The sequence below is a fragment of the Dermacentor andersoni genome, chromosome 4, assembly GCF_023375885.2.
Source record: "Dermacentor andersoni chromosome 4, qqDerAnde1_hic_scaffold, whole genome shotgun sequence".
Lineage (NCBI taxonomy): Eukaryota > Metazoa > Arthropoda > Arachnida > Ixodida > Ixodidae > Dermacentor > Dermacentor andersoni.
The window spans coordinates 138,536,845-138,563,147 of record NC_092817.1 but is presented as its reverse complement, the minus strand read 5'-3'; the positions used below and the strand labels follow the sequence as shown (position 1 = coordinate 138,563,147).

The 26,303-nt window shown below is 44.7% G+C and overlaps 1 protein-coding gene and 1 non-coding gene across 2 annotated transcripts in view; both read right to left on the bottom strand.

Annotated features, from left to right (window-relative positions):
- The window catches only part of LOC129386474 (venom metalloproteinase BumaMPs1-like), a 92,882-nt gene that overhangs the window by 56,961 nt on the left and 9,618 nt on the right, over nucleotides 1–26,303 (bottom strand). Inside the window, exons 3-7 of the mRNA XM_055074473.2 lie at nucleotides 23,427–23,516; nucleotides 11,409–11,541; nucleotides 9,024–9,083; nucleotides 8,604–8,725; nucleotides 1,300–1,374 (exon numbers count right to left, since the gene is read on the bottom strand). Of these exons, the coding sequence (XP_054930448.1) occupies nucleotides 1,300–1,374; nucleotides 8,604–8,725; nucleotides 9,024–9,083; nucleotides 11,409–11,541; nucleotides 23,427–23,516 (480 nt within the window). The remainder of the gene's footprint in view (nucleotides 1–1,299; nucleotides 1,375–8,603; nucleotides 8,726–9,023; nucleotides 9,084–11,408; nucleotides 11,542–23,426; nucleotides 23,517–26,303) is intronic.
- TRNAR-UCG (transfer RNA arginine (anticodon UCG)) lies at nucleotides 4,901–4,975 on the bottom strand. Its single transcript has one exon. It is a non-coding gene; the product is annotated as a tRNA-Arg (tRNA).

Here is a 26,303-nt window from a genome sequence, read left to right as displayed (position 1 = left end):
GTCCCGCACATGGTGTGCCTAGTATTTGGCCCTGACAGTTGCTTCTTGTGGTTGAGACTAACGAAAATCTGGGCCCTCAGTTTCCCGTCCTTGTGGTCACACTAATGTATGTAATTCAATATGGCGCACACATGCGTGCTTTCCTATGCAGAATGGCAAAAATGACTCTCGCTATACACTCATACATATCAAATTGACCGCTCTACAAACGATAATAAACTGCAAAGCACTAACTCATTGGCAATAGGCAAGTTTCATGTTCAAGACTATTAGTAAAGAGATCAGTATATTTTTAATGTTTTCCATAAAAATTTACAGCTCATTTACTCTGAGAATATGTGATCCAGGAAGCGTAGAAATTTGCATTCTTATATTTTTGTTCTCCGTCTATCCAGAAAATGGTTGTATTACGTTATTTAGTACTGAGTGCAATAAAAGTGAAACTTTTAATAAAAGTAATTTTTTATTCCATGCGTATGTTCATCTTGAAAATATGGCTTGCGAACCTATTTATATGAAAATCTTGTCTTAGAAAATTGGCATTACAATCTTCTATGAATAATACAGCTCTGAACCCGGCTGCGATGTGATGTCTTACAACGAATGCTCTCCACCTTTACCTCCTGCGCTTTTCTAGAACTATATGAATGAAAAATCATATGCATAATTTCAAAAAGCTTACTTAAGTTTGGATGCACTTGGCTCCCACCTTTCTTCAGAATTATTCCGCAGCCATCAAACACTTTCATCTCAATCACGATTGTATTTAAAAGGATACTACAATCACCTGGTAGACAGTAAAACGCTGCTAACGAATGTTTGGCACACCTAGATTAGCACCTTCCTGTCAGGTAACGCCAAAAGGACAAATTGGACAACAATTTTATGTTGCCGCAATAACGCAAAATGCGCAATATTTTGTCACTTATTACACAAAATACGCACGCAGGTAGATGATTAAGATATCTGCAATACATTTCAAACAACAAACAATTTCCATGGTCGTCAGCAATTTGAGCAAACAACTTGGCTGCCGGAGGAATGTACTGGGATATTTATACTAGCAGCTCTGTTTATACTACAGAGTGCCTATTTCTACTACTTCGCCAAGCACAACTATGTTGAAAACGTTTGTATGTACGTCCCCAAAGTATAACCTTGGCATTGGAATAATAAAAAATATTTCTTACTTGCTTGTATGTTTTACAGCTAAAGCTTTCAAGAATACAAATTGAACTCTCATGCACATGCAGTCTGGGATATCACATGTATAGAAGAGATGAAATAAACCAGTTTTACCGTTTTCGTAACGCTGACGCCAACAATCACCAGCTGAACCCTTGGCTGAATAAAGCTTCGATACCGTAAATTGGCCTATTGAAAAAAAAAAGAAAAAAGAAAGCGTTCACTTTCATCCATGTCAGCAATATGCACAGCACAAGCTAATACTCGTAACGTACAGACTACTAATGTGAAATGTTGGGGTGTGATGGTAAATTACGATGTGGTGAAGAATATCGATAAACTAAGCCGGTAAAGGATTTTGCAGTGTTACGGTTGCTGCTCCCAGGCATACAATTTCGAAAGAGACAACATCAATAATATTACATGTAAAACAAATTAGGTGCCTACAACACGAGACGATTTTTTGCCATTTACTCTGCGGCTGTTTCGGAAAGCATGTTTTGCAAGCATTTGCAACATTACGCCTATATGAAGCATGCGAAACACAGTACATTTTATGGAGTCGTATATCTCTTGACACACACTAGCCGGGTGCGCGAGAAGTTTGCGTCCTCCGCGGACCTGAAATAAAGTTTCTTCACTCACTCACTGACACACACGCGCACGTATATATATATATATATATATATATATATATATATATATATATATATATATATATATATATATATAGAAGGGGTGTTAGGGTTTATATTTTGTATTTATATATTAGGGGTATTCGGGTTTCTTAGGGGTGTGCAGGAGCACAGCCGCATCTGTCCCTAATGTTCTAAACTCACTCTCGAGGCTGCCTGTACAATGTGAAAACGAAGGCTGCCCTACGAACGGCCTGTGTGTTACACACCGTATTTTCTTTTCTGGTAAATTATGCGGTGGCACTAACGAGATTTTAACCCCACACGCGCATGCTGCAGTATGACAGCATGACAGCATGACAGCAAGGGGATGACGATTATATAATTACCACCAGATGTTATAATTACCATCTTAATGCCCCCCTTACACTATGCTCCGATAAGGAGCCTACAAGGTACTGAGAGTAAATAAAACAACAGCATGACTTCTACGGCATGACGACGTCGTGGGACGAAGACGGCATGGCAAGAACTGGATCACGAAACAAAATTACGACAGTGGAACGACCGCGATGGTATCACGATGGTGGTATGAAAAGTAAGCTCATAAAGACGACTCTATAACGACGATAGTTCAGAACTGTACCAGAACAATCTTATTATGACGATTGTATGACGACAACGGCGTGACGACTGGTGTATCACGAAGCCTGCATGAGGACGATTGCATGACGAGAGTGTAATGACGAAGCAGGAGGAAGGACAATGGAACGAGCATGACGGCATAACCACCACAAGCACACACATCATTGTTCAACCTATTAGACGAATGTGGCGACAGGGTTGGCGTAGCAGTCCTGACAATCATGGTATGATTAAGACATTCCTAGTTACCCAACTGATTGGAAACTTCGTCTACTAGTCGACTGGGTCGGCATGAGAGGTCAGACAGACAGACAGACAGACAGACAGACAGACAGACAGACAGACAGACAGACAGACAGACAGACAGACAGACAGACAGACAGACAGACAGACAGAGAGACAGACAGACAGACAGACAGACAGACAGACAGACAGACAGACAGACAGACAGACAGACAGACAGACAGACAGACAGACAGACAGACAGACAGACAGGATAGATAGATAGATAGATAGATAGATAGATAGATAGATAGATAGATAGATAGATAGATAGATAGATAGATAGATAGATAGATAGATAGATAGATAGATAGATAGATAGATAGATAGATAGATAGATAGATTGTTTGATTGAATAATAAATAATTAATTGTTTGATTTACTGACTGACTGATTCATTGATACACAGGCTTAAAACAGATGTATGCACATAATGTTAATCACATTAAAAAAAAGACATATCAATGAAACAGTAGATGTAGTCGGGACAGGCGATGAGGAAATCGCTAAAAGGTTTGAACACATTGAAACTCGAGAAAAATGGGAGGCAGGACGCGAAAGACATGCACAAGACATTACCTGCTCAGAATTTAGGCAAAAATCAAGTGGAATACTGTTGATATTCAAATTAAACATCTTGACATTGCGCGAAACAAGCTCAACAGAGGAGGTGAACAAGCGCAATACCGAGTCAAGGCAACCGCAATGCGTTTAGGGTGGACTTCATGCCGGCTCACAGAAAAGAAGAAAATAAAGGCATCTCCTCATAAAATTTTCAATGCGCATGTGAGATAGCGGTACTGAAAAACGAAACATGACTGCTGCACCTGCTGATATTGCATAGTGAGCTAGTGTACGTCATGGCGTGCTTCAAAAAACATTACGACTTAACTAATCCCACGATGACTATCAATAGCATTGCGATTATCACTCAAGAATAATAGCGACACACCTTATTCATGAAGTGATGTTTACTAAACATCTGTAGGTTTAATTGTGATATCTCCATTGCTTCAGTATCGTGCAACTTTCCTATTGCTCTTTCTCGCCAAGGTCGCCCACGAGCACTGCGCCGTGACGGCGACTGTATTACGCGACGCAGAGACAACGACAGAATGACGCAGAAGGAATGGCGTTGCTGGCACAAAGCAAGTAGTATGACCACAACGACAACATGACAATGTATAGACTATTCGTAAGACTTGAAAATAGCATAACTATGGCAGAATGGCTATGACGAGATATGGCCAATGGGATGTCGAAGGGTGTATGACGACAACTGTGTTGTGTCTAGGCTATGACGACAGCCGGTGAGGAAGCAGAAAGCTTCCGAGTTTTTGTACCAAAATACCAAGCGTTTATACATTTGCTAGGGCAGAAAAATTAGCGGTAGATTTACTGTGACTTTCAGCTCGGGAAGTCAGATTTTTTGAATTACCGAATGAAGAACCGCTGACGTGAAAGGCAGATTAGCACGTTTCTCGAGTGAGAGACAGCACCCACAATCATGAGAAGCAGGTACGAGTCACTAAAGGCGTTGAGGACAAACGACTCTGAAATCTGAGTGTCACCAAAAACATTGAGGAAACTAATTCACCTGTCTATTTGAACTACTAAACGCAAGATCACGCTGTGTCAGGTCGCAGGAAGACACAAGCTCTGATCGAGACGAGTGTCTCTTGTAGCATTGTGAGTAAACGAACTGACAGTTAACGTAAAAGCATATCACGAAGAAATAATGGCTTGTGCTGGCACAAAAAAGGTGGTATGGCCACAACGGCACGACGGCAATGTAAAGACTATTTGTAAGACTTGAAAATAGCATAACTATGACAGAATGGCTATAACGACATAAGGCAATGGGATGTCGAAGAGTGTATCACGATGACTGTGTGGTGAAAGGCTATGACGACAGCCGGTGACGAAGCTGAAAGGAAGGCAACAGCCACACTACGATGGCATGACGGCGTCGTGGACAAATCAATCAATCTATCTATCTTTCTAACCTCTCATGCCGACCCAGTTGACAAATAGCTTGGGTTAGTAGAAATTATTAAAGGGAAAATGAGACATCCACCCAAACGTAGCTAAGTGCTACAAAGGAAACCCATACGGGTTCCTCGAAAGAAAAGCTTCGCAGGTGAAGAAAAATTCGTCCTGGTCCGGGACTCGAACCCGGGACCATCGACTTTCCGAGGCAGCCGCTCTACCAACTGAGCTAACCAGGCGGCTAGCAGATAGCAGGGCGAAATCAAATTTATCAACAACTCAGAAGCAAAGGCAAGAGTTTGGTGTAATAGTTCTGCGGAAACCCGCAAGGTGGATAGAAGTAATTAATGAAGTGAAAATGAGACATACACCCAAACGTAGCTAAGTGCCACAAAAGAATCTCTACGGGTTCCTCGAAAGACAAGCTTCGCCGTTGAAGAAAAATTCGTCCTGGTCGGGGACTCGAACAAGGCACCCCCGCCCTTCCGGGGCAGCCGCTCTACCAACTGAGCTGGATAGATCTTCAACTGCGAAGCTTTTCTTTCGAGAAACGCATATTGGTTTCCTTTGTAGCACTTAGCTACGTTTGGAGGGGGACAACTTGAACTCATCAATGTCGCCGGTGGGTGACGTGATCACTTCCAAGAGGCATCTTCGAGCAATCGTTTTCGGGGATACAATTACTTACGCGCGATCTTGCATCTTGGCATCGCACATGCCGAAGGCTGTCTGTTACGCTGCGCAAAGTGAGGGTGGTCAGTGCGCTTTCAGCGCCGACTCGCACGAAATCTCGCAACATTGCTGGTATTCCTGAATGCAACTATGCGTTTTCAAGCTGGCAACGCACAAATGGCCCGACGACTTCGCCGAGCGCACGCATGGTTCGCCAGGCGCTGCTGTGTTGGTAGCATGTTTACATTTAACCAGCGGCTAGCTACCCCAGTGATCCTGGCCATGGCGGCCGCATTTCGATGGGGACGAAATGCGAAAACACCCATGTACTTAGATTTAGGTGCATGTTAAGGAACCCTAGGTGGTAGAAATTTCTGGAGTCCTCCACTACGGTGTGCCTCATAATCAGAAAGTGGTTTTGGCACGTAAAATACCATAATTTTGTTTTTTAGCTGCCCCGGTGTTGGATTTGGCAAACTTCGAGCAGCTTTGGGTTGTCTTGGGATCCCAGACCCCGTGACTTCCTGTTTGGACTGGAACTAGCTTGCTGCCGTTTGGCTGCCAGCAGATCGCCAGAACTTCGAAAATCGAAGAGGCTCATTGTTGTCATGCTACCTTCATTATTACGTCATCGTCATACAAACGCCTTCATGTATTCGTTGTCCTAATCTAACAGTGGCGCCATCGCGTCTGTTGCATTTTCTCTATTCTAACTCTAACATCTAAATATGTTATGGAGTCATCATCACGCGATAACAGTCATGCCGTCATGGAGATACCACATTTTTCAATTCATCGATGTCATTCAGTCTTCGTCTTTCTATGCCATAATTGTCATGCCACAGTTGTAATTGCGTCATGGTGCGAAAGTGGTATAATGCATCTGTTGTCATTGTATCATTGTCATCAGTATGATGCCGCGTTAATTCCGTTGTTATACCATAATCGTCATGCCACTTTGGTTGTGCTATCTTTGTCATTCCATCCTTGTCATGTGCTGGTTGTCATACCACGGTAGTCAAGCCAGCGTCATTACACTGTTAGTGTCATACACGTTTTTTTTCTCATCGTCCTAATGTTGTCGTCACGGCCTCATTCGCCATTGTCGTCTCATTATCGACATGCCTTCGTGGTTATACGGCAAATAGATACATGGTGTTCTTGAAGAGCATCTGCCGCGGCGGTGGGTGGTAAGTGCTGCCGCTGGGTGCCTACTGCTAATGTGCGTACGAGCTCTCCCGGCCTGCTGTTCAGCCATTATGCGACCTCAAGGCTTGGAAACGTTTGTTTGTCCCTAACCCGAAGGCGTTCCTGCCTCAATAGGTGATTTCGCCCCCACATGGGAAATTGTCGCCATGGGAGCGGCCCATTTCTCTGTCACAGCGAAGCTTTTTGTGTCCTGGTTCTGGCGAATGTCATCTCCGCGGACATAGACCAACAATGTTTTATACGTGGGCCAATCCCGAAGACAGTATAAAGCCAGGTCTACCTGCGGCCGAGGTGAAGCAGGCGTTAAGCACTCCCCCTAGGTTGGTGATCCCGAAGATAGTGCACCAACCAGACGACCTGCAGCGGAGGCGAAGCAGGTGTTAAGCACTGCCGATATGCGGGCCTATCCCGAAGACTGCACTGCCGGGCCGACCCGCGGTAGAAGTTAAGCAGGCCTTAAGCACTCCCATACGTGGATGATCCCGAAGATTGTGCAATGTCGGGCTCATCCGCGGCGGCGGTGAATCAGACGTTGCGCGCTGCCCATACGTGAGCCGATTCCTAAATACAATGAAAGTACATACAAGTCTGCTCCAAAGAATCCGAACCGCCTTCAGATCCGGACCTTCAATATTTCTTAAGACTATATAGGTGGTGCTATAGCAACAGAACGTCAAGAATGGAAATAAAGAAAACAACGAATGGTAAAAAGTCCTTTTCAACCTTCCAAAAACGATCCTTGGAACAACGAGACATTTTGGTGAAAGATTTATAATGTATAGTGAAGTTTGTGCGCTAGTGAACACTGTAAGAAGTAGCACGGGCCAATATTCACATCGAACATCATATTGGCATAGGTGGCTGATCAATGAGAAGTAGTTCCTACAAATTAAAATTTTTGCGTATCCGAAACCAGTTGTCATAGTGTTATCAATGCATTACACTAAAGGATAAAGTCCACCTTCAGCAAGACTTCTTTTTGTCCACATTATTTTCCATTATATTTATTTCTACGCTTAAAAAAGCATAACTAGCCTCCTCTGCGTTCTTTCTGGCTTCATCGTCTGTTACATCGCATGGTTGTTAAAGAGTTCGAGAAAAGCAAGTCTTTTCTAGTAGGATGCTAAACCAAAGTGAGCACTTGGGGCCACTGACAAAGGGAAAAGTGACGTTTCGGAACCCGCACCTGTTCCTATTTCGCATAGTAGATGGAAGTAGTGTCCTAGTCAGTTGACATTCCAAGCAAGTGACTTACGCCTTTCTCCATGTTTATCGCTGGCTACTGCATCATGTGGTATGGAAATATGCACCTGAACACTTTGTCTACTCCACCCTGACCAAGAAATCAGTACAGCTTCCGAAATGCCAAATAACAATTTTTACCTTGCTGAGTGGGAGTGCGTCATTTTTGTGGGAATATTTTATGCTTATGAAATATATTTCCATAACGCTCCGGAGATATAAGTAAATATAAAGCAGCGCTGTGGAGCGTTATAGTTGCTATTCGTTAACAGTAGTTAAATTTGCTGCATACTCATTCAATAGAAGGAAGGAGCATTTGGGTCTTAAAATGCATTCGGTCGGGACAGATGTTATTTGAATCTTGAAAACTGGACCATAGTCGAAAATCGCTGCCATCAAATTTTATACGAAAAACAAAAGGGACGGAATGCTGCACTAATAATACTGGTCATTGCTGATATGACTTTTGCAGGCATTATATATGAGCAAGGTGATATGTCTGGCCCCTTGAATACTTGTTGCTTTGATAATATTATTTTCTCCGATACATTATTCTGACTACGCGTTCATACTTTACTGTCTTATGGTGATTTTCAACATAAATTAAGTTTGCTCTTATCAGGAGTCTATGGGGCGTAAGCGTGATGACCTTCCCTTTAGTTTTATTTATTACATAAGAATAAAATGTGGCACCCGCGAACTTCTCTCAATCATTTCGAACTAGCAGAAAAATCGGATACTTACCGAAGCAGTCATAATAGCAACGTATCTTGCAATTTTCCTTGCCTCAAATTTTAGTGCTTTGGAGATCAAGAAGTCAACGACGACGTGTACTTCAGGCGTTATTAACACAGGCAAACGTGGTGCTGTTGAAAGGGTAAGGAATGTATTGTCTCTTTGTAATGTCTGTGAAATATGTACACGTAATTGGGGGTGGGAAGCAATAGAAAACAATGAGAAATGTGTTAAGAATGAAATAAGCCCATTACTGAGTGAGCTTGTGCCAACAATACAGACCAAAATTGCAAGTAGAACTATAGAGGAGAAAACAATCGTCAGTGATCGAATTAGTTGTCATGCATCAAGTCTGTCAACTGTCTCTATATTCCTATAGGTGTGGTGGACCAATGAGCGGAGGAGACGATGATACTTGAGAAATCTTACCTTTGTACCAATCAAATCGAGATTCCACGTATCGCTCCTCCATGCTGGTATTTGGTGATGCTGCAGAATGAAAATAGTATAAAACTTTTTCACACGTAGTATTTAAATAACTCGATGCTCTTTATTCGATTTGTGCGAGAAGGTAGCGTTATCGCAATTACCACATTCTTGCCTTCACAAACATGGCGTTCTATTGCATCTGTTGTACGGGCACGTATAAATTATCTTTACGTATGAAGTAGTGGGACTGACGTTTTGGGGAGGAAAAAATATTGTTATAAGTTTTTATGTAGGTTGTTTCAGCTAATTTTTGCCAAGCTTTAAAAACGACTAGTGGTGACTTCAGAAACGCAGGCAACATAATACTGGTAAATGTATTCTTGAGCAAAATAAATATTTTTGTTAACATAATTCTTTAATGGGGCCCCGAACCACTTTTTATCGAAATCGTGAAATGCGAATTAAAATGTACTATTTTAGAAATACATTGCAGCAAAAGAAATTCACTGCGTTCAGCAATAGCGCAGTCGTTGGAAATCACAGGTCTACATTGCGATGCTCTCACTCCTTCTTCAATTCTTTGCACTGCGAAGGCTGCGTTGGAAAGGGGCGTGCCGACAGCGCTCCGCCTACTGAGCGTCACCGCAGCGCACAGTTCTAACTTGATTTTGGGTGCTCACGTAGACGCCCCCATTGGGGATCTTGGGGTCAACGGCGTGCCAAACGCGATTATCCTCAGCCAACCGCAGTGCGCTTAGCCACTGTACTCGTCGCGACACCCCACGGCGGCCCCGATGCCTACGCAACGTAGAAGACCGCAGCGACCTGCAAATATAGCGCATGTGCGCAGTGTTTGTTTTGCACACGACAGCCCTCGAGTGCGCGCTCACGCTCATGTGCTCCTCTCTGGCCATGCTACATTGTTCAAACTGGTTTTGTCCTTCACAAGCTTGCCCGGTGGATAGTAGCCACATCCAAGTGGCGCATTTTTAAGCATTGTCAACAGCTCAATTAGAAGCCAAGTCTGCCATGGCGTCTAGCCTGGGAGCGGTCAGGAGTGAGCGCGCGCTGGCAAGTTTGTGTGGTGTGACCTTAGGTACCGCGTAGTTCGAGGTTAGTCGAGTGTTCAAAACTTGGGCTTGGTCACCAATAAAGAGTCTAGGCAAAGCTTACTACCTGCCCGGGCGGCCGCGGCCAAGGGTGAGCTGACAATAGCTGGATTGTTCCGGAAATATATAACTCTTATGAAAATTAGAAAGAAAAGTTTCTCTTTCCACAGTCAGTTTAATAAATTGCGTCATTAAACATACACAGTAATAGTTGGATGGAGCGCAGTCATTCAAACGTCCTTCTTCAAGGTGTCAGCTATTGGCCACTTGCAGTCGCGTACGCAAGATGCTGAATGGCGAAATGGAGTGCCCGAAAAGAGGGAGAACAAGGATTCTGTTGAAAACGGAGCATTTAAGTAAAAGGTGATTTCACGCTCCGCTTTTGAGCTCCACGTGGCGCGTAAGACTGCAAAGTGTAGCTGACATGTTCAGAACTGCGTATTCTATGCGCGCACTGTGTTTTTTCGCCAAGCGCGAAGGTGGTTCAGGACACCATTACATATCTTATATAACCGACACAATTACAAGCCAGCAATTCCAAAGCGGAAACGCAGCCCTTTGAGTATTGTATTGGGAAATAATAAATTATATTATTTCCGATATCACGGCTGTTGAGTTTTGATAATTTCTAGAATGCTTTCGATAAGAGAAATTTTCAAAATCAGCCATGTGACCCGGTTCCACCGCGTATTCATATTACCGCCTTCATCATGCCCCAAAAGTACGATATAAGCTGTCTGCAAGCAGACCAAACCTAATCAATCAACCGTAAGCAAAATAGTATGAATGGCCATAACCGCCTTCTGTGATGGGTCACATTTAGTCATCGCAACCCCCTCCCGCATGCAGGCTTTGAAAAGCAAGAAATCTCGCAGTGCCACAATACCTTACATGCACTATTATATACTAGATCACCTGCCTTCATTGGCTTTACCGCTTCGGCGCACAAATTAAATTTGCAAAATAGGCTGCTGAAGTCACTGTCTTTGAGACGCCTCGATTCCTTCTGGTGTATATTTTGGTTTTGCCTGAGTGGCGCAGCGCGATCATTTGTTCAAAGCTTCTGTGCAACACCATATGCTCCAACGCACCAATACCGAATATCCTGGTATTTTAGGTGAATCCAATAGAAGTTCTTAAACGCAATGCGTTGCTCAACTTCAAATATGCCACAATAAAATGGATTTCTTCTTTTTGAGTATTTAGGATAGTCTGCCCGTTGTTCGCGTGCCATGGCGTGAATTGTTAAAGCAATAAGCCAGCGACGTCTCCTTACAGTAATCGTCTCTTCGATGTTCTTCATTGCTCGGCTCAGGGATCTCGTAGAGTTGATGAGGTCTTTCACCACTTGACGATCTCTCCATCCCTTCCAATGGTTTTATGCGCAGAGTGTGGCCAAGTACACCTTCCTAAAAATATTTGCAGTGATGAGTAACAGCAAAGTATGGGAAAGAAACCCTACTTCACTGGGGAAAATACACTACGGGCCGCTGGTTAATTACTGTCTTACTTGCTGTTTGATAATAATCTACACACTTCGACGTTAGTTCATTGCAATGAAATACAAATTGGCAACAATAGACACAGAACCGAACCGCAGCAGATATTGACTGGGTACACGCTTAATATGGTGGTAAACTACAGTTTTATGTCTGTAGGCGGCAACTGTGAAGCACTGAGTGCTATAGCAAATGCGTGGTCACTGACCAATGTGTTTATTGCTGACGACAGCGAACGGTGCCTCCTTCAGCGAGAACTATTTGAAATGTGTTGACAGCGAATGCGAATCAACTTTACGGGCATAACATTGGAGCTAGGTGACTGAAGGGACAGCAGCAGATGGCAAGACTAGGGGTGAATGACGAGATGTGCGGCGACACCAAATAAACTCAACGTTGCTAAGCTTTAGTATGAAATACTATGTTGTCAGACGCACAGAGTTTGTTGGGTTGAGGTCTGAGATTGCAAGAATCTAAGAAGTACGCAGGTTTAGTTATAGCCAGTTGTAACAAAAGTAGGATAGATTGCCGGAATTTGCATGAGAACCACGTCAAGAACCGGGAATAAAGTATAATCGCCGACGAGTGGGTAATCAGGCGAATGTGCATGTGTGGAGGCTTGACGCTCAGGTTAAAATATCCGAGTGTACAGTTGTCTTCCAACAACGGAGATGTCGAGGTCATAAAAAGAGGTCTGTTGGGGTATTCTGTAAGCGTCCGTCTAGTGGAAAGACCATTTCGTGTGCTGCTGAATTGCTGACTGGCTGGGGGCCCCTGGTTATTGCTCACGCGTAGCCCAGCAAAGTCAATAAGAACTTCAGCAGTAAACATAATTGACATGCTCAATAGGTGAACAATTACAGAATAAGCCTCCTGCATTACAGAATAAACCTACCGAGCAACAGGTAATGCAGTGTCCATGTAGAGCAAGCCTTTACCGATAATCACATCATCAGGACACTGCAGAAGCACGGCGTACAAAGTAGTTATCTGATGCTCAGCAATACTCGCATAAGTGCAAATTCCATGAAGCAAAAGCGCGGTGCCAACACTGAACACTGCAGCGCACTGAGCGACTGGAATAATAATTTTGCGGTGCCTAGTCCAGGCGCAGCAGCTCATGACTATCTGCGCTCTGCGCTCTTTAAAGGCTGTAATAGTAACATCATCGGCATGAACATCCATTTGGTTTCGTCACGTACAATTCGATAATGCAGAATCCTTGTTCAAGGTACTGGATGCAGCATCGCGTCTAATATCTCCGAAACTTCGGTTTGCAAACGGCAGTTGCCAGAATTTTGTTAAAGCACGAGAAGCAGCACGTGTGCAATCTTAAGAGTAGGCTACACGGCTGAACATCGAATTTTGTACTATGAAAATTTTATTGTTCGCGGTGAGGGGAAAAATGTCCAGTGTTCTTGTCACGTCAACAGAATTCACTGTTTTAGTTTGGAGGGAATGACCAGCGACATCTAGGATGGCGGTAAACGCGTCCGACGAGAATGACATTGACTGAGACAGGTTGTTTTTCTGTCTGAAGTGGGGCAATTTTCATTACTTGAGCTCTTTCTCGCCTTCTTTCTTTCTCTGGTTTATTTAGGTAACCAAACCGCTTTCACCAACTGCTAAGCACGACTGTGCAGCTTCTCCCTTCAGCGCTCCGCCTTTTCTGTTGTCCCTTTGTCTCTACTCGTCTTTACATTTTTCTTATTCTGCTGGAACATGTCCTTTGTTTTCTGTCCACTTTCATCAGCTCGATTTCGTTATCGGATATAGTATAGTGTGCCAGTGGTAGTAGAATGACTCGCTTCACGCCACTTCTCTAGCTCCACTTGACCACTAGTTGTATATTGTCCGCAACCTGGCTTGCGGAAATTCATTTCTTTCGCTGATTATCAACTAGGATGTTGGCATTTCCCGTTTTTCGATCTAATGTACACGGGCTATTTACTTTTTTTATTAGTGTGGCAAAAATATACATTTTTCTTTTGTTCTTTTGCGTGCTGCTTTATTTCTACTGATGCTTTCTTCAAGGGTACAAAGTGTTAGTAGTAGATGAATGCAATGATTCTCCACTGTGCTTGTTTGTTCAAAGGCACGACACTTGTCTGCGTCACTCACAGGTGCTCCTACCCTTTTATTTTGGAGCGATAGCTTTGTGTAGCTATTCCAGCCACTTTAAGGTATGCATGTTTCTGGCCGTTTATGGGAGCAGCGTCAATATAGGCCACTACGTATTAGAGACTTGTCTTGCCGCAGAAATAGCATAGGCCACTGGCATTTTCCCCGAAGAGACAACTTCGTCACTGAGTATGCGATATGAGAACGTGCCTATTCATGGACACTTTTCGTATCGATGTGCCAATATGCCACAAGGGGTCCGTAGCCTAAAAAAATGCGGCAGCACCCGTCTTATGTTGGCTGTCGACAATACTGTGTTAGAATTGAATCAATATTGCCACCAACAAAACGACTTTTGTACGAGGCGTGTGCTGCAGTTTGATTCATCTTTGAAGTTTCCTCAAGAACACTTTGGGAAATCTAACGCCGCCGTCGCAAAGTCTGCCACTCTCACCGCGCATCCACCACAACAAACACAACTGCCCCCCTCCCCCCAAAACACCGCCAAAGCAGCCTCAGGCGCATTCACCGTCTCAGAGCAACCTGGTAACCGAGGACCAATTGCAACAAGCACTGCAACAATCACAACAAATAATACAAAAAATAGAGCAACAATATCAACAGTTTTTTGCGCAATTCCAAGGAAATAAAGAAACTCGTTAACGAATCCCTAACTAAGGAGCCCACGCTTAAACGTAAATGTAGTAAAATACGCTCTCAGGCAGAGGACGGTAGCATTCTAAATTCCGACACAGACAGCACAATACCACCTAAGTTCCATCATGGCCCGTAAAACTCATGGAAAGCGAAAGCATCACGATCTGTCCTGGAACTGTAGGTACATTAAAAGCCAGCACGCATCCCGCTCGTTATACGTACAGGCGGCGCTAGTACCACCGGACATTATCTGCCTGCAAGAGGCGGGGGAGCAAACGAAGCCAATTATGGGGTATAATATACAGTACGACCCGAGCTACCGTAGGGTTACCACGCTCGTCCGCAAAGATTTGGCAACAACACTGGCAGTGCTCCCCAGTGAGGAAATCCCACATCTCATCACCACGATATGGCCTGTCAAGAAGGGGAGACCTAAACAATTCGTATGCAACGTAAACAGTCCCCCCCCCCCCCACGACAGAAAATCTGACTTCGCGTCATTGTTCCGGCACCTCAGGGAATCCAGGAACACCGTGATCGCCTAATTATAACCGGGGATTTCAATGCAAAGAACAACACGTGGGCCTACTCGAACGCAGACACGAAGAACATCAAGGTCCTCGAAGCCACAGAGGGCCACGAATGCACACTAATTACTGTACCAGGCACGCATACTCATATAGGGAACAGCGCCAGCAGGGGCACGACCCCTGATCGCACCATCACCAACGATACCGTGGCAACAAGCAGGAGGGTCCTAGACGACTCGCTTGGTCTACATTATCGAAATTACCAGCGCCTCGGCGAAACTACGCCGACCCCTAGGGAAGGCCAAAGTTACAAATGGGCCTAAGTTTAGGGAGAGACAACAGTCCGACTTAGATACGAGTCCGCCCTTCCCGGAACATCAAGATCGCTTAACCACGATCAAGTAGTGGGCCCAGCGCATCAAAGAACTATATGATGCCAACACTAAAGTGTACCAAACCGATACCGACACGCCGGCAATCGACAAACCCCTAATACACTTATGGGAAGCATGCAGAGGCCTCACAAGAAGATGGGGCAAACAGAAGTTAAATCGCTAACTTAGACTTAGGATTTCAAACGTCACTAAACAGGCCAGCAATTATGCCCTGAAAGTTCACAGGGACAATTGACGCACGTTCTGTGATTCACTTAAATGCACGCTAAGCACCAAAAAGACGTGGAACATACTCCGCAGCATCATCGATCCTTCAAGTGCCAAAACAGAAAGAAACAACCCCCTACAAAAACTCGTTGACGAATATCCGGGAACCCAGGATGAACTTACACAGGAACTCCAGCAAACATACACGGGAATCCGTACCGGGCATCCGAAACCATCCCGTCAGTATCCGGGACCTCCGAACGAGAGACTTGATGCACCCATCACGTATGCGGAGGTATACGCGGCAGCAGAGAGCTTCAAGAAAAACACGGCACCGGGCCCCGTCGGGATAACCAACGCCATCTCCAGAAACCTGAGCGATAAACACCTCCGAGCCTTTACACCGCAGCTCAACAAAGAAATATGGACACCGGGCGGAGCGTTACCCGAGGAATGGACTACCGCTCATATAGTCCCTATACCCAAACCGGCAAAACCGTGCAGGCTCGGTCAATTACGACCAATCTCGCTCCCGTCTTGCCTGGGAAAATTTTTTGAACGAATTGTACTCACTCGAATAGAACAACACATGCAAGAGCATGGTCTACACACCAATTGCATGTGAGGATTGCGGAAAGGCATGTCAGCAAAGGATGTCTTCCTACTCCACAAGGAAGAAGTCCTCAACCAACAACCGGGTAGCCATAATAACATACTCCTAGCCCTGGACGTGGAAAAGGGATTTCATAATATAGCACACGAAACCATCCTAGATGGTCTCGCCACCATGTGATGCGGAGAGCGAGTATATCAGTATACCATGGATTTTCTCAGTCACCGCAAAGCCCGCATCGGCATAGCCGGCGTACAATCAGATATATATGACCTACCGCCGAAGGGTGCTCCGCAAGGATCAATAATATCTTCTTTCCTCTTCAACATCGGACTTAGAGAACTTGCTTTACAACTGGAAAGCATCCCAAAACTTGGATGTGCCTTCTATTCCGACGATATCACTCTATTGGCAACCAAGGGCTCATACGACGACAGAAAAAAAACATTACTCACAGATATCGGACACATTGAGTGGTACCTAACCACAGCAGGAATGACGTGCGCCCCACACAAGTCGGAGTACCTTCAAGTTCAGCGCGAGCAAGCTAGGAAACGTCGAGCCCCGCCAATACATATCGAGATGGCCGGGCAACCTATAAAGCGGGTCCCGACAGCATGCTTACTTTATATGGACGTCCAGCAGAACAAATGCACAAAAGTAGCTTCAGAGAAATTAAATCACGTTATAAGAAGCATCGCATCACTCATCGCCAGAATAGCGCGCCGCAAAGATGATTTCACAGATGACGAAACCTTAAGACTGGTACAAGCCCTCGTCATCAGCCGTGTCACGTACGCTCTCCCGTATCAAGTCAAGCGCAAAAGCGAGACAGAGCGCATGCACACTCTTATAAGAACTGCGTACAAAACAGCCTTACAGCTGCGTTCAAGCACATGCACAAAGAAATTACTAGTGCTAGTGGTATAGAACACATTTGAGGAGCTACCAAGTGCCACGGTAATAGCGCAGAGGGAACGCCTCAACAAGACACAACAGGAACGCCATTTTCATCAACAGCTAGGGTACCCACTGACACCTCAGTACTGCAAAGAAGAAACACAACTCCTGCCTAATCACATTAGAGAGAATATTGTAGGAGACCCAACCCCAAGAACACGCAACCCACCCCCAATCAAGAGAGAAGAGCAGCGCGTGCCCGCATGTAGCACAAACGCTGTTTCAGAGACCCAGATACATACTACACGGACGCTAGCCCGTATCCTTTGTTGCCACGTCGTGGGCCCAAATACACACTCGCCGTCGTCAATCAGGGGAACCTGGTAGGCTCTGCCTCCATCCGCGCCACATGCAGCGCAGCAGCAGAAGCAGCAGCGATTGCTCTCGCATTTCGCGACGCCGAGAGCAAGGGAATGTCTGCCCACGCCCTTACGGACTCACAAGCGGCTTGTCGTTTATACATGAATGGAACACTCCCTATACAATCCATTCGAATCCTTGGGCGTGCACTAGAATAGACCCACGGTATCGCCTGGTGCCCCGGGCACGAAGGCCTGTGGTGGAACGAAGAGGCGGACGGCGCAGCTCGAGGTCTCACTAGCCGAGTGGCAGACTTCACTGTACTTCAACCCCCGACAGACCGACGAGCGGCCCACGACTTATTAACCACAAGTCAATAAATACTGCAGGACCAACGCTTCGAAAGAACACTATATGCTCCCCCACAGAAAGCTCTCAGCAAACTTCAGGCAAGGGAGTGGCGCCGCCTGCAAACGAACACATACCCACATTTGTCTCATCTACAAGCAATCTCCCCAGAGAGATATACGTCGCGGACATGTCCCTGGTGTAGCAACCACAGAGACACTCGCGCACATAACACACGAATGCACCGACCGTCCGGGTCGCTCAATTTCGCCACGAGTCACAACACAAACACTCAATACGTGGTCTTGGGAGGCGAGACCACCCGAACTGGACCTGGGAAGCAAACTGGCGACCCTCGACCAGGCCCGGCGAGCCGCGATCGCCAGTGGAGCCCTGTCAGAGGGAACCACCCAGGAATAAACCGCGCAACGGTGTCTGCCATAATAAAGTTCTATCCTCCTCCTCCTGCCCTGGGCTTCCGAAATTTATGGCACATCAATATCTAAGAACGCTGAGAAACGCGTCATGCGGCAACCGGGCTTGTATATCGCGCTTCTTTGTTGACACGCTGTGCCATTAAGTCACGGTGTTTAGAAGTCCGCTCGAGGCTCCTGAGGAGAGAACCGTGGCACACCTGCGAACACTCAGAATTGTTCCCTCGAGTGCCGCACGTTCAGTGGAAAGTACTCAGTGCCCAAGTTAGCGAAAAATTAATTGAAGAGTGTCACGCACCTAGGGCATTCATGGCGCAGCTCGCTAAACTGTTGGCGTTTACTGAAAGCGGCACAACCCAGGCATTCGTGGCGCACCCTACCATTCAATTGGTTTGCTGTCCTTGAGGAGCCCTTGAGATTTCACTTCGATTGCGTTCAGCATCACAGCGATTTAAGTGATTTTTGGTCATTGCAGAGCTGCGAATTCCCAGGGTCCACACCTGGTTAGCTGAAATGGCGTCAGAATGTTTATTGAGAAACGCCACTCACCTACTGGCACATAACCATCGGTGCTACTTGGCGTCAAGAGTGGTTCATTGAAGGTTCCAGTGCTCCTCGCCCTTGTAAGAGTTTCTTCAAACAGCGGTGCGTACCGAGTCTCGCATTTACAGTGTCCCATGCAGGCGTAATGCACAGTCGTTGAAGAGCGACGCGTACGTACACATTAGCACGCACTTATTGACCCAAGCTGGTAGGACGGTGAATTTTGAAATACCATGCATACCATGCGATCACAGACTACCCAGTGACACAGGTAGGCGGGGAAGCAGTTGCATACAAACACAGACAGACAGACAGACAGACAGACAGACAGACAGACAGACAGACAGACAGACAGACAGACAGACAGACAGACAGACAGACAGACAGACACCCAAAATGTGCGAGAAGTACTAAAGAATGCTATCCCAATAAAGTACTGCAGAACCTATGTTACGATAAATGGCGAGGTTAATGCGATTACTAGTGAACCAACACACCGTATTGCCACCGAAGAGACGCGTCATGTATGCAGTGTGCATCCCACCTTACTCCCACCTTATGCTCATGCTCTACCTGTGTCATGCAGCGGAGCTTCCGCGAAGTCCGCGCGTGCCGATTGTTTCAAGATAACCCCGATACAACGTTGATTATATATGAGGCAGGTTTGATTCCGATGATCACCGTATAAATTTAAATAATGCTTAGCCCTTGTGGCGTTGTCTTCTCGTCTCGTGTCATGTATACGTTTTGAGCTGTTAACACAAGCATGGAAAACCAAGCACAAGCTGCTATCTTAAATAATTGTTTTGCCATTGATGAGTCGTACTTATTGTGGTGCGGAAAACTGCCCAAGTAGGCGTCAACTAAGTTTGTGGCAAGCAGCAGATACCCAATGACGCATACACAATGGCACATGCACTGTTGCCCATGTTGATGCCACGGATGTTCCCCTAAGAACGGCATATACGGCTTGTACCTCGTCCCCTAATTTGGCCTAAAGTAGGTTCATTGAAAACTGGCACATAGCTAATGGCACAGTTTGGCATCAGAATCATTGAAGAGAAGTACAGGTCAAATCGGGAGATATCCAGCGCTACAAGTAGACGTCCAAGTGGTTGCCGCAGCAGCGGCACGTATTGAAATTCACATAACCAGTGAACCAAGTTGGTCCGACATTTGGTTTCAAACCCTGTTTAATGGGAACAACAGACCTATCCACTACCAATTAGACCACAGACTACCAACCCACAGTAACGTAGGTTGACGTGAAACGTGGTAACTGATTTAATGTCACATACCCACGACCAAGTTCGCGCGATGGTTTATTTCGTGCCATGTTGACTGATCACGGAAGCCGTTTGCTCTAAACACAAGACCATTGACTACACAGCGAATCAAGCTGGCGGGAAATCTATCTATCTATCTATCTATCTATCTATCTATCTATCTATCTATCTATCTATCTATCTATCTATCTATCTATCTATCTATCTATCTATCTATCTATCTATCTATCTATCTATCTATCTATCTATCTATCTATCTATCTATCTATCTATCTATCTATCTATCTATCTATCTATGCAGTGAGTTTTTCTGAGTTTGATGGTGAGTATTTTAGATGCATGGCTGTTTCTCTTTATTAATCATTAAACCTTCGTTTCGCTCAAAACAAAACAAGAGTGACCGCTGAGAAGAATGACTTCTGAGTTTATCACGCACCATATGCTGGCGCTGCGCGCACGAATTTAAAGTGGGCGGCTGGGCCACGGCAACTGGACATCCCCCCTGAATACACACAGGCCGGGCATGAACCACTGTGCATGTGCCGCATCTTAAATGAAAAAAAAAAGATCATCTCGATTTCTCCGCTGCTGAGCGCGGCCGAAGCCACGTAATATTCATTCACACAAATGTATTTCAGTGTATTCACACGCGCCGTTTTCAGGGAGTGTACTGCGACGACGCTAGCTTGCGCAGCCTGTCCGCAGAGGAGCGTGACAGAGCGGCCGAACTGCATACGCGCCTCATGCGTGACGCGTTTCGGGGGCTACAGTACCGTGTCTCGATTCATTGCTCCAATTGCAATCGCACTAACGACTGGATACGTCGTTAAATAGGTACTGTTATTTTTTCACGTAGTCCTCTCGGTTTTGAATGGGCAACAGCCCCCTCTGCTAAATGTTTTAAAAGCAAGTAGAGAATCCTTTGTGTAGTGCGCTCTTGCGCACAATAGTCAAAGCATATCAGATTCCTGCAAAATATTCACAACTTTTCGTATTCGCCGGCAAATTCACATGGAGAATATGGAAGAAAAAATCTGATGGTGATCGATGTCACGCATAGGAGGGATGTGGTTAAGTAGGAATAAGCGATTTTCGATGCAGTCACGTACCGATACTGCAGTGCATGGCCGCCTGTTACCGTACAGAAAGAATCACTATCCAGAAAACAAGTAAATCAGGGCGTTGCACGATAATCCCAAGAAGACAACGGTTGTGCACGTCACATACTTGAAATTTTTAAGACGCAAACCAGATTGTAAAAAAACTTCAGGACAGGAAAGATGCCCTTCTCTGTCCTGAACTATTTTCCACCCTCGGTTCCGAACCTCTTAACATTGCACTATAAGACAAACCAACTTGTGTTGCAACAAGTATTGATACGATACTTCAAATACTTGCCTTGTAATGCCCCACGCTTCAGTAGCCTGATTGAAGTTTTTCGTAATATATTTTAGAAATAAAGAAAAATTATGAAGATACCACCCACTGTGGGAATCTATATAAGCGAAGTTTTCGGTGCTGTTTCTTCTGATTGACGATAATTAGCAGTGATGTAGACGGAGAAAGTTTAATTTATTCAACGTTTACTCGAATACAAGAGCGGTGAGTTGATGTTGAATGTTATCTTGCGTGCGCCACTGCAATTTGTGTGCGTAATACACCGACGACACACAGAGATGTGTTTCTTGAGGCGTAGTACGCCATTTTTAATTGCCTCGGAGAGGGTTGAACATTGTTACTGGCTGACATGGCAGGTCGCATCGAAGCAGAAGATTAAACTTTAATTGAATGATTTTGCTGTATGTACCAAAACCACAATCGGATTATGAGGCCTGCCGTAGTGGAGCGCTCCGGATTGATTTTGACACCGCAGTCCCTACATATAAATGCCGGAGCTAATCTTTCTTTGCCTCCTGCAGAAATGCGGCTACCGTGCCTTTCTACTTCTGCTTCGGCCCGCCCTGCGTAATGTGTCCGCTCGACATACTTGCGTGGTGCTTATTGTTCAGGAATAGAAGAAACGTACCGTTCCATACCTTGAACTTAAGATTGTCACCACTCAGAAGCCAAGGTCTGTGAGTGGTGGTGCTGGCTAACACTCCTAGGGTTCTACTAGGAAACATAAATACGCAAGAAAGTGGATGGGGAAATGGCGCCGCTGTAGCTAATTTAGTAGAGCATCGCACCCGAAATGCGAAGGTTGTGGGATCGGTTTTTCATCCACTTTCATTTCCATTATTATATCGTTTCTTTATTTCATTTATAAAGCACAAATATTTTCCCCTATGTTGCCCTTGGTGTCAGTGTTTGTTGGCTTCTTATGACATGACTAATTAAAGTAGGCCCCTCGGTTAACCCCCTTTATTCTTCTTTATTACATAACGAGGATCTCGAATCCGGCAACATTGATGCATTCAGGTAGCATGTGTGGGTTTATTGACCAGTTGCCGTCACCCAAAAAGATCACGTTCTCGCGACGCCTGCGGCAGAAATGATGTTCTACATGCGCCGCCAAGGTTTTTGAGTGGTGGCGCTGGTTAACATTCCCAGGGTTCTACTAAGGAAACATAAATATCCAAGAAAGTTGATGGGGAAGCGGCGCCGCGGAAGCTGAATTGATAGAGCATCGCACGCGTAATGCGAAGGTTGTGGGATTGTTCCCAACCTGCGGCAAGTTTTTTCATTCGCATTCATTTCCCATAATTTATCGTTTCTTTATTTCATTTATTAGGCACAAATGATTCCCCTTATCTTGTCCTTAGTGTCAGTGTTTCTTGGCTTCTTAATATATGGCTAATAAAAATCGGGCCGCTCAGTTAACCCCCTTTCTTCTTGTTTATAAATTAAATAGGTAGCATCTATTTGTTGAGGCTGAAAAGCATACGAATATTGCATCAATTTGAGTCCTGAAAATGTCCTCACAAACGGCACATAAACCTACAGGAGAGTTGTAAAACATATTTATGCTTTTCTTCATTGAAGCATGCTTTACATTAGATCAAGCTCACGATTAAGCACTCAACCAGTTTATTTCATTGTTCCAGCCGAATAGCAACCTATAATTAATTTAAATAATCGCAAAATAAAAAATATATAATTACATTAAACCTTATTTCAGCAAGCGATCATCGTAAGTGGGAAATTAAAGCAAGGTTTTCCTACAGCCTAATGAACTTTTGTGACTGGCAAGTCAAGATTACCCGCTTAAGTGTTGCCCAAGGAATTGCAGTTCTGTGAATAGGCAAAACAAAAGCTGGCCGGCTAATGCTGGCTTTTTACTGCAGCTTTAGAACCCACGCTACTGCTTACGTAACTGAGCGGCAGGCAGCCAGCGCTAGGTTAACAAACACGCAGTGATCACGCTGCATGCCGCACTGCATTGACATGGAAGTGATACGTACAACGCTCACACCATCCTCGTCGGTGACATGTACAGTTGCCATCTTTTCCTCGTCATCATATAGATTCTTTTCCATTTCAGCACCAAGCATCTGAAACAAGAGCACTTATAATTAAAAAAAAATGCACAAAGCATATATCACGATGGCCGTCAACGGTAAAGTAATTATCATTCATGCCGCGTCGCCGAATACCGTATTGGTGAAATCACGCCTGATTATAATGTGTAGCGGGCACTCTGACACCTCCGTTTGTACAGCTATATGAGACATATATTGTCTCTAGTGTAGGTTCACTTCGTTACGACAGTCGCTTTCAAAGGACCTCCACGAACATGACGGCATAACGACCATTGTATGACGATGACGCAGTGAAGACGATGAAATTACAGAGAAGAAAGGATGTAGCTACCATCACAACGATGCAAGATCACGGCAGCATGACAACCTGGAGATGACGATCTTGAAATGGTGAGGATGGTATAACAACAGCTTGACAGCGAAGACATGAAGACAATAGTATGAAGACAACCAGATTACGAAGCTCGACTGATTATGATGGCATGGCAAGGAATCCGTGAACACGACTGTCTGATGATTATGTAATGTTGGCGACGGCATAAGAACGGAAGGGTAATCACTATTTAATGAAGACAGCATGATCATACTAGGCTAATCTAGAATGATTTGCTAAGGCTATATGAGGACGACGGCATGACGGCAACGGAATAGCGGTACAGACGTGATGATGGCGTTATAACGACAGTGTGAGACGACGACATGAGGACAGTGGGATCAAGATGATAGATTGAGGAAGATGTAATGACCACGATGTCCACACGGTGACGCTATGGCAATGCATGCATGACGACGGTGGTATGTGCACGATGCACTGTCGTCGCAAGCATGGTAATAATATGACGACAATGGGAAGGTAAAAACAGCGTGACGGCACTTGTATAATGGAAAATATATGATGATGCTGGCGTGACTACGGCGCACGACGAATATGGCAGGACGAGAGCTGGATGACGAAGCTGAAGTGACGGTTATACAAGGTATGCTGCATCACGACAATGACATCACAACGATACGACCACATCACGATGGTGCCGTGACAGCGATATGAGGACAATGAGGTGCATAAAGTGTGCAACAACCACGGCGTAACAATGAAGGCTTGAAGAAAGTCGGATTACGAAGCTAGAACGGCGGCGATACAACGGCCAATTTGGCACCATGAATTCCAGCACATGCGAATTGGTCCATGCTGCTAGACGACTTGGGTTACTGGGATGTCGCAGGATGTCGGCATAACGCGAGTCAGATGGTGATGCTGTAATGCACCAATGAAACAATCAGGACGTCATCACGACAATGAACGAGTACCTGTTCGGTCAATTTGTTAGAGAACTTGCGCCGCTAGGTGGGCGCAACCAGTTAGACATATATATATATATATATATATATATATATATATATATATATATATATATATATATATATATATATATATATATATGTGTGTGTGTAGAAGGAAAATCCCATGATATTATTGACAACACTACTTTGAAGCCATTACATGGGGCTCTTCCGATAGGTAGTCAGCATTGAGTGTATACAGAAACCGTTGGTTTCTTTGTTTATCCCGTGTTGGCTGCTCCTCTGTTTGAGAAGTTGCATATTGGCTGAATCTCGGTGCTTTATACCTAATATATTTATTGGTGTACATAAATATTCAGTTTTTCGGTAAGGTTATTTCGTATAGAAAATACTTTAGGTTTTGAAATTTCCCATATTTTGAGGAGTGGTAACAGACACATCGCACCTTTACACTGGAATATGGAGAAGCATGGATTAGTTCCAACGTCCCTTTTCTTTTACATGTGCCGGTACATTTCGCGTAAGTTGTCGCGGCTTTTTCATAGTATGCCGTGATATATATATATATATATATATATATATTATCACAGTCGGTAATGTGGAAAGAAGACGACGCTGACGGTGGTCTTTTGCGACGACGGAGTGTTTAGCAGTAGCGATGCTCTTCGCTTGTTGGCTCTGCCATTCAAAGCCACTTGCAAATAGGCGAACGCTTCTTCCTGCCCGTAACATCGTATATATATATATATATATATATATATATATATATATGTGTGCAAATATAATCGACTGTGTTCTGATAGCTGGAGACAGAATAAATTTTATTACGCTCACTCGCTGACACCTTTTGGGTTCTTTCGGAAAGATATCTTGTTTCTCTTCACATAATTGACAAGTTTCCCCTGGGCAAAGGCTTAGACATTCTAGACATTCGTTTGTTTTCAAAATCATGATGAACATGTTTGTTGAGAATGCACAACAGGATTTGATTTGATCCTTGTAATCTTCAGCTCATTACACTCTACGCTGGTACATAAGAAATGACAACTTATTTCTCAAATTTAAATAAGCGGCGGTTACGTTGACGTCGCATGTGTATCTTTGTCAAAATTCAGTCCAACACGAGGTGGTGAGTCGATGTTAAAAGCGTTACATTGCGTGCACCGCCGATGTTTGCTTGCGTCGTACACAGAACACACAGGGAGAGGTGTTGGCCTAATGCGTTGTTGTGCGCCATATTTCATAATGTTTGAGAGGAGTGAGCATTTTCATTGCCTCACATGACAGATACCACCGTGGCAGAAGTATTAAACTTGAATTCGATTATGGGGCTGTACGTGCCAAACTACAATCGGATTATGAGCCACGCCGTAGCGGCGGACTCTGGATTAATTTTAAACCGTGGTGTTCTCTAACGCGTCGCTAAATGTAAGTGCATGAACGTTTTTTTTTTCTTTCTTGTTCGCCTCCGTCGTAATGCGGCTGCTGCGGCCAGGA